The sequence below is a fragment of the Argentina anserina genome, chromosome 1 (genome assembly GCF_933775445.1).
Source record: "Argentina anserina chromosome 1, drPotAnse1.1, whole genome shotgun sequence".
In the NCBI taxonomy this organism is placed as follows: domain Eukaryota; kingdom Viridiplantae; phylum Streptophyta; class Magnoliopsida; order Rosales; family Rosaceae; genus Argentina; species Argentina anserina.
In genome coordinates, this window is record NC_065872.1 from 8,512,857 (window position 1) to 8,525,642 (window position 12,786).

At 39.9% G+C, this 12,786-nt stretch overlaps 2 protein-coding genes across 2 annotated transcripts; both read right to left on the bottom strand.

Annotated features, from left to right (window-relative positions):
* Window positions 1–2,760: 2,760 nt before the first annotated feature.
* Window positions 2,761–4,245, bottom strand: LOC126801180 (disease resistance protein RPV1-like). The gene is made up of 3 exons (XM_050528652.1): window positions 4,016–4,245; window positions 3,739–3,975; window positions 2,761–3,588 (listed from the first exon to the last, which is right to left on the bottom strand). Exons 1-3 carry the CDS (start codon window positions 4,243–4,245, stop codon window positions 2,886–2,888), a joined length of 1,170 nt encoding a protein of 389 aa, XP_050384609.1. The 3' UTR covers window positions 2,761–2,885.
* Window positions 4,246–4,941: 696 nt separating this feature from the next.
* On the bottom strand, window positions 4,942–6,922 carry LOC126784277 (F-box protein SKIP2). Its single transcript, XM_050509754.1, has one exon. It carries the CDS (start codon window positions 6,794–6,796, stop codon window positions 5,198–5,200), a length of 1,599 nt encoding a protein of 532 aa, XP_050365711.1. The 5' UTR covers window positions 6,797–6,922; the 3' UTR covers window positions 4,942–5,197.
* Between the last annotated feature and the right edge of the window lie 5,864 nt (window positions 6,923–12,786).

Here is a 12,786-nt window from a genome sequence, read left to right on the forward strand (position 1 = left end):
AGATGGCAGTGAGACAGGAGGTTAATGGACAGCAGATGGCAGTGAGACAAGAGATTGATGTATCTACTGTTGGTACTGCAGCTTCACAATGCCAAAAGTGTTTCCAAACCGAGCATTGGACATATGAATATAAGAACGAACGTGTTTACATCTCAAGGCCATCTAGGACTCAGCAACTGAAAAATGTATGAAGAGAAGATGTTTTCTTGGCTCTGATACCATATAAAAGAGAAGAAGAGAAATGGTTGAAGTGTTTCTCATTGGTATTGCGCTATGAGCTTTATAGAGCAGTATGAATATTCAGATAACTCATACACAACATATTATTACACATAAGAAAATTTTACAACTCATACACAACTTATTACTACACATAAGGAAACTTTACAACTCATGCACAACCTATTACATTCAATATGACAGATTTGTTTCTCAACATAAAACCCCATTTCCTCCGATCATGTGAAGAATTTGTCAGCATAGGAGAGTAGCATAAATTTACATGTTTCAGATTCAATGGAACATCTTTTGGCAGCGACTGTAGTTTGCTACACCTAAACAGAGAAATTTCTGTAAGCTCGGAAAGTTGAGAGATGCTTTCAGGTATGGTGAAAAAGTTGTTTTCACTAAAATCCAAACTCTGCAGTGATAATAAATTGCCAATGTCATCAGGTATTGCTCCTTCTGCGAGATTGCATCTGCCTAGGTTTAGTCTTGTCAAAGATCTTAAACCAGACAATGAGCGTGGCAGCTCTAAACCTGTTGCTCTGCTGCATCCATGGAAACACAGCAGTTTAAGGTTCTTTAGATCTGAAATGGACTCCGGAACTATTCTAATAGCAGTATCACAGGCATCAAGCTCCTCCAAGTGTTTCAAACAGCCTATGTTTTCCGGAAGTTTTTCCATGCTTGAGCACAAAGACAGATAAAGAAATTTCAGTGATGTCAAGCTACTACAAAGGACACTGGGAAAACTCAGAAGGTTTTTGCAACTGCTCAAATTTAGAGAAACAAGGCCTCCCAAATGCTGGATTGATACAGGCAGCTCTCTAATAGCCGTGCCATCTAAACTATGTTGCACCGACACGGACACGGACACTGCGACACCGACACGGCGCGACACCGCGATACGGCAAATTTAAAAAACATAGATCCCGACACGGCGTCGACACGGCAATTTATATAAAATTTAATATATTTATTAATGCATAAAAGAAATATATAACACATGAAATAATGTCAAATTAAAGTTTCAAGTTCATTCCATTGCATAACAATTCAAAACAAATAAATATAAGGAAAGAAGAAAGGAAAAACAATGAGACTGAAATAAAATTTGGGTTTTTTTTCTATTTAGTTTTCATTTTCTGTTTTTATAATCTAAAATAATGACGTGACATATCAGAATTATGATGTAGCGTGTCGGTCAAAGTGTCGGGAAAGTGTCAAAAAAGTCAATATTGATGACACGCCACGTGGAGTGTCGGACACGGTGTCGGGAAGTGTCGGGCCGTGTCGGAGTGTCGGGAAGTGTCGGACACTTCGACACTCCAACCTTAGAAGTGTCGGTGCTACATAGCATCTAAACAAAGCTCTGATAAAGTATCCATGCGCCCTACGATCTCTGGAAAGCGTTTGAGTTTTGAACATCCTGAAAGAATCAAGGTTTGAAGAGATCCCAAGCTAATGGATTCAGGAAGGTTCTATAGAGTTTTACAACCTTTCAAGTTCAAGAAACCAAATGTTGGAGATTTCCCATAGTTGGGTGAACCTCCAATAACTCTATGCAACCTTTAAGGATCAATCTCTCAAGGTTTGGGGCCTTGCTGAAGTCCAGTGTCGTGGTCAAATACTGGCAGTCTGAAAGGTCCATGAGTATTAGCATTTTCAGAAGCTGTTATAAAACATGAAAGGAAAAGAGGAGTTACTATAAACAAGTCAATCAATATATGTTATGAGTAGTAAACTGATGACAAATATCAATCAAAGAAATACATACAAATATAAGTAAACTAGAATAATCTAACCTTTTCACTCCAAAGTTGTTTAATACAGCTGTTAGGCATCTTGAATTCAACAAGGTGATCTGTTTCAAAACAGGATGATAGAATTTCTAGAGGACATCCATGCCATTCCAAAAGCCATAAGTTTTTAGAGAGATATGTAAAGTTCACATTGCAAATTTTCAACAGCCTTAGGTTGCGCATGGCTAAGAACGGGTCATCAATCAAGCGCATTTCTGCCTTTTCAGGCAAGCTTAAGAAAGCCTTCAAATGCTGTTGTTCCCTACAAAAACAGATAATGTAAAGTTCAATTTTATACTTGTATAGCAGGAATCACTGAAGCTTGAGTATCAGAGGATGTATACAGATGTGAGTGAGTGTGTGTGATATATGTAGACCAACTCTTACTGTATATTCCTTTACAACAATGCAAGCATCCTCAGCGTGCCATGACATGCGGGCTGCATTATTTCTGTCATTGTGATAAAGCCACAACCGGCTACGATTCCCCGGGAAAGGAGATTCTCAACGAACAATATGCCAACCAACTGTTGTAATAAATCATGTATCCACAGTTTCTTCCTTTCAATCTTAATCAAAGATTTGTTAATGAGGTTAATTATGCCTATTCCGGAAGAAAAACCACAACTTTTCAATATCTTTTTTACACGAAGATGATCCTCACCATTGAAGAAACATGCAATGTCCAAAAAGATTTTCTTATCAGTCTCATGTATTCCGTCAAAAATTATTTGGAGCACACTGAAAATATCTTTATCCAGATCTTCGTCCAGCCTATACAATACCTCTAACCATTCATCTATCTCCCTTCCAGACACGTGTGACGCTAGAACTTTATGAGCTAAAGGAAGGCATGTTGTGTCAATGAGCTAGAACCATTCGTCCAGCATATTTTACAAAACTCTTAGACAGTCCTACAAACTCAACTGGTGGATCGTTTCTCTTGATGGCACGTTGACAGATGAGCTGAAGCGCTTCTATATCACTCAGTTTTTCGACCTCATATATTCTATACTCCAATACTCCACATTGTGTCAATGTGCACCTATCTCTGGTTGTTATAATGAGTCGACTTCCTGGAGCCCAAGAATTCTCTTCATTATGCATTCCAGGTGCCAAATCTTTCAGTTGTTTGAGTTCATCAATATCATCTAGAACAATTAGCACCTTTTTCTTGTACAGTACATTCTTTAATAACCTTATCCCTCTTTTGACAGTGTCTATCTTAATATTGCTATCCCCGAAAAAGGATCCACAAAGAAGTTTTTGCAATTCAACAAGAGCTTTCTCTTCTGAATACAATCTAACATTTGATACAAAGCCGCTAACATCGAACTGATTACGGATCTTTTTGAAAACTTCTTTTGCCAGAGTCGTCTTACCAATGCCCCCCATCCCCCAAATCCCTACAGCAAGAACATCATCTGACCTTAGATCCAAGTAACACTCCAATGTCTCAATACGTGCATCCATTCCAATTAAGTCTCTGTCCGGATTGGATAACGGGTTGTTCAATACGTCTGAAATCCCTTTAACTACTTCCTGAATAACTTCTGATTCTCCCCTAAAAAAATGAGAAACAATTGTGTACTATTATTTGAGTTCCTCAGCCATAACTAAAAAATTGAAACAGTTATAAATTGACACTAGAAATCTTCATCTATTACTTGTATCAAACTAGTTTTAGCTAAACAAGAAAAGTAGCTAGAATTACCTGTCATTGGTGACATGCCATCCGGAAAGACTAGCTATCTCCTTCAAAGCTTCCTTCCACTTGTTCACCTTTCTCTTCTTCTCCTCTAAATATGTCTCATGCATGGCAATCTCCATGCCTAACTCTCCAGCTTGCTTTCTAACCTGAGATGGCTCTACATGGAAAAATACCGGAATAACTTCCAGTCCCCTCACTTTCTGGCATTCAAGAATATAAGCAAGCTCATCTAGACACCAACTTGAAGCAGCATAGTTGGTCGAGAACAATAACTGCAAACCTTGACTCCTGGATTGCTTCCACAAGTTCCAGTGAAATGAATTTCCCCCTCGGAAGCTTCTCAGTGTCTCTGAAACTGTTGATTCTTCTCTGATTCAAAGCAAAATACAAATGGTCTGTAAAACCATGGCGGGTGTCCTCACCCCTGAAAATGAGGAAGACATCATGCTCCCAATAAGAGGGTGGACTAGATGACGAAGCAGACGAAGACGATGAAGCAGCTATTTCCATATGAAACGATGAAGAAGACACTAATGGAAGGTATAATTTGGACTCCAACCCCTCAAGGTTCAAGCTTCATTCTTGTTTTGGGTGTTGTTGGATGTGATGATCGAATTTATGGATTAATATGGGGCTGGTAAAATCGCCTGGAGTGAAGCCAGAAGAGAGGCCAATAGAAAGTGGCGGCAAAAACAACGATGGGTAATCTCTTCGAAGCTTATCGATCAAAACCATGGAAAGAGTTAGGCCGGCAGGATCATACCTAGTTAAGGCCGGCAGGATCAAAACCATGTAGAATGTAATTCAATTAAAAACCAAATGTTACAGAACCCTTTTTCGTACCGTTCTCTTCCAAATTAAATACTTCATGATGAACAGTGTGTTGATCATGACAAGATATAACACGAAAGAAATAGCGTGGATCATAACCAGATGAAACTAAACACACAATTGAAAGAATGGATCTGTGAATGAGTCATGTACTGCGAAAGATTGAGTATGCCCGAAGTTTTAGTTTTGTGAAGAGGTCATCGAAGAAACAAGGTAATGAGATCTTAGGTATGTGGCCAAGTCTGGCAAGGAGTTGTGGAACTTGCCATACACAACACCTCAGAACAGAGCTAACAACTCCGTTCACAAATCACCACTTGGCTCGAACTTTAGTTCAGAACAATACCGTAAACCACCATTGATCGAAAATAGTTTTCGAAATGAAAATACAGGCAGTTTCAGATTTTCAACACCATTTTCAAATCATATATGCCATTGGCATACATCAAATATATCAGAAATTGGAAGAGCATACTCCAGCAAACACGATAAGAATGGATCAAGAAATATTCATACACATTAACAATCAAAAAATCAGAAACAGATAATCGTTTGATCAGTAACTGTAAACAAGTGAGAGCTAAGAATCCGAGGGCGAACTTGTTTTCAGCCCATCTTGAACAAAGATCAACTACAAGTTCCGATTGGAACTATTTTCACTAACCGACCACCTTCTGAATGTGCAAGGAACAAAACTTCTACCTGAAAAAAACCCAAACTTTGTTCTAAACAACGTCAATGGATTATTGCTACTCGATGGAGCAATCGTAACCGCTACATTATCAAGTGGAAACTCCATCGAGCTTTCCACACCTCCACTCAAACCAGCACCAGCATCCAAAGGCACAATCTCTCCAGAATCCCAATTAACGGTCAATGATCCTCTCCTTTCTCGCAACCATTCCGCAACCTCGCCACTCACCCCTTTGCACTTCTTGACCTTAATCTTGGCCAAATTGGGGCAACCCCAAGCAAGCGTCTCAAGCCCCACATTCGAAATGGGGCACCCCTTAATACACAGCTTCTTCAATGCCACACATTTCGCAGCAATACAAGCAAACTCAGCATCTCCAACAGTCCCACTGCCGCAAAGCGCCAACCTCTCCAGCTTCTTGCAATTGGAAGCGATTGCAGTCAAGCTCAACGACGTCGGATTCACCCCAATCAACACGAGCTCCTGAATGTCGGGGCAGTCTCTAGCCACAGCAATCAAGCCCTCGTCCCCGATTCTATTAGTCCTCCATCCATCAATGTGGAGCTTCCTCAGCAACTTACAATGCTCAGCAACACAAATAAGCCCGAAATTCGAACACTCGGGGGCCTTAACAATATGCAACACCTCCAAATTCGAGCATTTCGCAATCGCCGAAAGCCCCAAATCAGTGACGTGAATCCTCTCCATGTGAATCTCAGTCAATCCTTTGTTTCCATTTCCGAGCATTTCAAAAACTCTATCCCAATCTCCCAAACACCTAAACAATTTCAACGTCTTTAGACTTTTCGAGCTCACCATCAACGGTCCAAAGCACTGACCGTTCAGTATCTCCTTCAGGCATATCGATTTCAGCCCCGCCGGCGTTTTCCCGGCTCCGATCTGCTCCGACGCGTCGTGGATCCCCCGGAGCCGCTTCACCGATAGCTCCTCCAGCGCCGCACAGTGCTCCAGGACGGCGTTCATGGCCTTGGCGCCGAACATGCAGCTCCCGACGGAGAGCTTCTTCAAGCCTTTGGAGTTCTGAGCGAACGCCGCCATCCCGAGGTCGGTGATCTCCTTGCAGCCCCGGAGCTTGAGGCGCGTGAGGTTCCTGCACTTGACGGAGATCAAGACCAGCGCGTCATCGTCGATGCTGATCGATTTCCGGTCACATCGGAGCGCGAGCTTCGTCACGGAATCGAACCGAGTAAAGATGCAAGGAATGAACGGCAAGATTCCGGCCTGCGCGTTCAAAGAGAGACGGTGGCGGTGCTCGCCGTCGACGCGGAGCCAGCGCTGGCAGACGAGGGAGCTTCTTTTCCGGTCGCCGGAGCCGAGGAAATGGAAAATGATCCCCAAGCACTCTTCGGGGAGATCCAAAGTGTAGTCGCGGCCGTCGACAGAGTCGGACCGGTCATATTCGTCATCGTTTTGGTCCGGCGGTGACATTACCGGTTCCTGCTTGAAGCTGAACCGTCGGCTCGGGGAGGCTTCTGGCTGCGGTGGAGACTCGGGAATTGAAGAGGACTGGCCCATCAGAGAGAGGCTGTTGGCTGTGGTTTCTGGTAGCGAGTGAGGATAACGCGCCGCCGAAATAGGAGAGGAGAGAGGGGGTGGTTGGGTTCTGAAATTTCTTGATTAATTCAAAGGGTGGGTGGTAATGTTGGTTATGAATGGTAGTGAGGGAAGCGGGCGGTGAAAGGATTATATAGTGGTTATAATAAGGCGCGTGACGCGTGTGACTGCTCGTCGTTGATTGATATTAATTTCAGTGGGATGGATGTGGTGTTCCATTTGGGTATATATATATATATATATATTTTTTTTTTTTTTTACCAAATTGGAAGGTTTGGACTTTGGATTACTCTTCCCTATTTCATGCTAATCCTTGGATTTACTAACATTGCGAGGAATCTAACAAATTTTTGGCCATGTAACTAATCTCCTGGAGGAAACTTTGTTCAAATATCCATCTCGTTTTTGATTTTGTGGTCTAATAAGGTAAGATCTTGATTTGACTCGATACCATATGATTCTAACTTGTGTTTAGAGCTTGATTTGACTCTATATTTCCAATACAACAAGGTGAGTTTAGACTACCGTTTGCAATTTGGATTGTTGAATCATCAATCGGAGAGCTTCTTTGATTTAGTTTCTTTCGGATTGAGTCGGTTATATTATTCATGGTCTTAGCCTGTCGTTTGTGGCGGTTACATTGATTTGGTCATAGAAATCGGTTTACACTAGAATTTAATGTGAATTGTGTTATTTTATAACCTAATTTAGAAGTAGTGAGGTGTAAGTCTAATGACTCTTAGATCAGGTTCGTTTTTCCCGTGATTGGTTAGAGTATATTAGCGGTTAGTAGAGCCGGTCATATTATGCTTCATCACAACTAGCTATGTCACGGTTTCATTACTTTCGTCATTGGATTTCGTTCTCCTTGGGTTGTAATGAAAATTGCGTATGTCCTTTTGGAAATAGTTACGGGAACTATCTCTTACATTATAATTGTTTTCTTGTGATCGATTCATGTATACTAGAGGCCATTGATCCCCATGCTGACTTTGGACTGATTAATGTGTGGAATCAACTAACTATCTCATGCACACGAGTCCAACAATGTCAATACTCCCCTCACTTTAATCACATGTTGAAACTCAAGGCCTTGTCATTAATGTGTGTAGACAGTGTAGTATCATTTACACTCTTATAACCAAAAGAGAGCTTACTAACTAAAACATAATTTTTTTACTAAAATGACCCTAATATATTAAAATACTTTACAATAGTTATAATCAACATGTCTAAAATAGTGATTAAATAAATAAAATAAAAATAATCTGAGATATTTTCCCACTATTTTGTAAGTTTGTAACTTCTCTTCACACACACACATCTAGAGTGTGTGTGTTGTGCTAGTTACTAATAACCCAATAATGACTCTTTATTTTTCTAAGGTGTGATTCTAAAAGACTCTAATTTGAGTCACAGATTTCCTACATTGATAATGAAAGTAACATATAAAGTATCGGTCGCTCTTTAGCAACCTGGTCATCTCTTTAAATTTGTTGTATCAAGCTATTTGAGATGCATTTCATCATGTCCCCAATTAATTCAGAATTTTCTTTCGGATATTCAATTGTCTTCCTACAAGTTTGAAAGGTTTCTATTTGAGAACATTATAAAAAAGAAAATTCTCCTCCTTGAGCAGCAACTTTAATTAACTAGGGTATAGTAGAGGGACTTTGCATAACAAATGTGTCACGACCCCAAAAGTTAGAGTATAAAACTCAAATTTCGAAGTCATGAAAAACTTTAAAACAATCTCAATAAATCGAAATCATTTTAATGTCACAGCGGATCATTTCTGAGTTCAAAATACAACCCAGTAAAACTAATTATTACAAACCAATTTTATAATTCAATATTATAACAAATGGATATGTAATAAATCCTCACAAAATCCTCACACAAACCACACAAAATCCTCACCACAAGATGGAAATAAACAACTTCGAGTCCTCAGAGTGGTCAGTCAATTCCCGCTAATCCACACCTGCGGAATTATCCCCTACACCATTGGATAGGTGCACCGGGATTGTAAACACAAACCCGGTAAGCTTTGCAACTCGTATGAGTAAAAACAACAAATACAACTCGCATAAAAATATATATGAAAATCCACAAGACATCAAATATAAATGCACTCATGACTCATTAGACAGCCCATCTGGTTGTCTAATAATGTGAAAATATATATGCTCATGAGAAGTTGGCCAACCCCTCTGTTTACTCAAATGCATATATAATTTGGGTACTCATGAGCGCTGGTACACCTCTGTTACCCCTCATGTAGTACACCGTCGACATTGGATAACCACTTGCTACCCAATATCAAAATATATGGGTACTCATAAGTCGATAACTCATCTGTTACCTCTTATGCCGTACCCCGGCAGACAGACTAGAGTTCTAACTGTATCGTAACTTTCGCCCGGCCAAAGGCTAGGTTCTGACATGCGAACATGTCTGAAGACTGGTCCGAAGACAGAAAACACGTCCGAAGACATAAAACTCGTCCGAAGACATAAACACGTCCGAAGACAAAAACACGTCCAAAGACAAAAACGTTTTAACAAACTCCATGTTAAAACCACATACAATAATCATCACATTATATTGTACAAATCGAGTCAACATGCTCAATATATAAATCTCAACACCAAATGAACTTATTCACAACGGAAGTTTCGATAGTATATAATATAGCAAACCATATATATATATATACATATTTACCATTTATACACATATACAATTCATTATATCAAATACGTATCATAGTTCGTTCATTAAACTTTAGCATATTCCTGAATCTCCGCAAGGGTAGATTCGTCATTGTGAGATTTTACTCACCTTATAATCTCGAGCGTAATTTTCACGATTCCAAAAGTAAATCTTTTACTTGAAGTATCGATCACCTTGAAAAGATAAGAAGTGGATTTAGAATCGTTACGTAAAACCATAAATGCCGAAACAGTAATAATATTTTACTGTCCAGCAAATTTCTAGTTTTTACGAAATTACTATTCACGTATTTACTATTCACGTATTTACGATTCATGTATTACTGTATAAATACATATTAATTACGTATTTCTGTATGAGTACATATTGTATACGTATTTATGTACATATGCATACTATTTAAATGTAAATACTGTCTTAGTAAATAATAATTACCGATTTATCCTTCCGAAATTACTTTTACAGAATGTAATTTATATTTACATTTACCGTTCGTAAAATAAATTTACATTTACTGTACGTAAATCACTTTTACATTTACCGTACGTAAAAATAAAATTTATAAAATTATTGTTTCAAAATCACTATTCATGCGCCGCCGCGTGGGGTACACGCGCCACCTCCGGCGACCGCGCGTGGGGCCCACCGTCGCCCCAAAACCTCTCCTTTTTCCTTCCTCTTCCTCCCCACGGCCCAAGGCCGCCCAATGCACCCCTCATGTGCCTTCACGCGCCGCCCTAGGCGGCAGTACCTCCCTCCTCTCCTCCTCCTCCTCCGATCATCCCTAAAATTCAACCAAAACAACCACAAACAATCGCAATAACCACACAAAGTTAATCCTCACCTCGATCGGACCTTAGAACCGTCGGATCGTCGCCGGAGACACTTGAGAGGCCGGCGGAGCTTGATTCTTCGGGGAGGCGTGTCGCGGCTCGAATCGCGTCTCAAACGTTCGCGTGTGACGTCAGAGGGCGGAGAGGGGTGAGAACCGCGAGCTTGCCTCGGCGGAGGAGCTGCTCAGACGGTGGAGGAATCGCACGAGCCTCGGGTCATCGCGCGGCTTCACGACGGCGAGGGGGACCGCGTCGAGTTCGAGGTTTGGAGTGGAGAGTCGTGCGGTGCTTCTGGGCTAGGCGGTGTGACCCATGGTGGGCTGGTCGGCGAGATCGCTGGCGAAGTTTCTGAGGGAGGGAGGGAGAATCGGGGAGAGAGCGAGAGAGAAGAGAGAGAAAGGGGGAAAGGGAGGCGGGGTGATGGATTTCCGAAAATGGAAATCCTAATCCCTCAATTTTCCCTTTTATACCCTTTTCAAAATCGGAAACTAACTTCCGTCGTTAATAACTTTCACGTACGACGTCCGATTAGAACGTGTGACATGCCCACGAACTCGTATCGACGAGCTCTACAACTTTCGTGAAGGAAGTTTTCACAAATGAGTGACGGAGTAAAAGTCGATTCTCACGTCGCGGAAACGTAACGTTTTTCTAAATAAAAGTTCCGATAACGTTTCCGTTTTCGTTTCACAACTTCGCAAGGTGAAACAAACATGTTTACTGAATTTCACAAACTTAATAAACTTAAAAACAATCCAATAACTCGTTCCGAAAAAATCGGGTTATTACAAAATGTTATCTTAAAAGCCAAATAATATTCTTGTTCTCTTTTCTTTGGGGTACGAAGGGTAAGTCTCCCCTCTAAAACGCACGCATTGACAACTCTAATTTGATAACCAGAACCACAACAAATAGAAATATAGAATGCAAATTTCAGGTGACACGAATAAGTCCATAGTTTAGTATATGTGTGCATCCTTTTAGGTACTTAAGACACAAGTTCTTATTAAGTTCTAAAGATCACGATCATTTTCAACTACAATCTCTAAGCAACGAACAAATGTCATCAATCACGTACTCATTACTCAACATTCACTAACTGTAAAATGTATAAACCCGACTCGATGAAACCCTAAAGAAATTAACAAGTTTCATACAAATACCACCTCCTTATAGAGTATAGACAAGACCAATGGCGGAGCCAGTATAGGACGAGTGTTGGCCTTTGCCCACACTCAAATTCTAATTTTAGTTCGATATGATGCAATTGTACCCTCAATGGATTTTGTAAAAGAATGGTTTTATCCATAATTAAGCATATATGTCTATATAAGGTAACCAAAGTGAAAAAAAATTAACAGCTCATGTGAAGGTTCTTCTATACTCTATTAATAAAAAGCTCATTTATCAAAACCTACAATCATCTCCCTTATGTATTCCAAGAGACCCCCAATACTCTAACCAAAGCTTTTGCGTGTGTTCCTCATACCCCAAAATTTCAATATTTTTAGATTAACAAGACTCTTGCTTCTAGGTGTTCTATCATTGTTTAGACGAATTGTAGTTGGATTATAAGGTTAGCTACCATCTTCTACTCTTCTCATTATCTTTTTATTGATTTCATTCTTCTATGTTTTTCAATTCTGAAAACCGTATACCTTTAGATAGATATGTTCAATGACATTGACAATGGAGTTATAATTCAACAATTTCAAAACATTGTCTCTCGTCGAGAACAACTATAAGCTGCTTAATCACTATTATTTCTGCTTTTAGTTATTTTTTACGTCGAAAACAATTATTGTATGATACATAGATATATATGAACTTCTTGAGATATATATACAATATTTGAATCGCAGCATTATCAATTATGAAAATCTTTTATGATATGATATGTATTTATTTGTCAAAAAAATTGTGTGCACAAAAAAAAGTACACCCAGTCACATTTCTTTCTCCCTCCGCCACTGGACAAGACTAATCATATATATACTATCCGCATCATAATACTTAATTTCCCAAAACATAATGCAACTTACAATGTAAGAAATGAAACACAACAAAATGGGATACTCCGTGACCTCCTCGCAATCTCCACGGCCGACCCTCCACCATATATTATCAACCTCATTATTCATGCCCCCTTGCCGGCCGGCCCCCTCAGACACCACCCTTATTATTTATTCTTCTTCATCATTTTCTCTCTTCCATTATTATTTTTTTCCATCTCGAAATTTCGACTCCACGCCATTCCTTAATAATTATATGTCTCTGCGGAATCAGACTGAATGTTAATTATGCAAGTCAGTGTTGTGTCTCTGTTCCTCTCTCATGGGTCTTGTCTGAATTATAAGCAATAGTTCCAGAAAGAAAGGAACG

Bases quoted from the DNA above. Each gene is read 5' to 3' on its own strand.
- LOC126784277 (XM_050509754.1), bottom strand. From the start codon at position 6,796: ATGGGCCAGTCCTCTTCAATTCCCGAGTCTCCACCGCAGCCAGAAGCC.
- LOC126801180 (XM_050528652.1), bottom strand. From the start codon at position 4,245: ATGGAAATAGCTGCTTCATCGTCTTCGTCTGCTTCGTCATCTAGTCCA. The intron at 3,976-4,015 runs GTTTGCAGTTAT...TGCTGCTTCAAG, and splicing joins GAAGCAATCCAGGAGTCAAG to TTGGTGTCTAGATGAGCTTG. The intron at 3,589-3,738 runs GTAATTCTAGCT...TCATTTTTTTAG, and splicing joins TGGCATGTCACCAATGACAG to GGGAGAATCAGAAGTTATTC.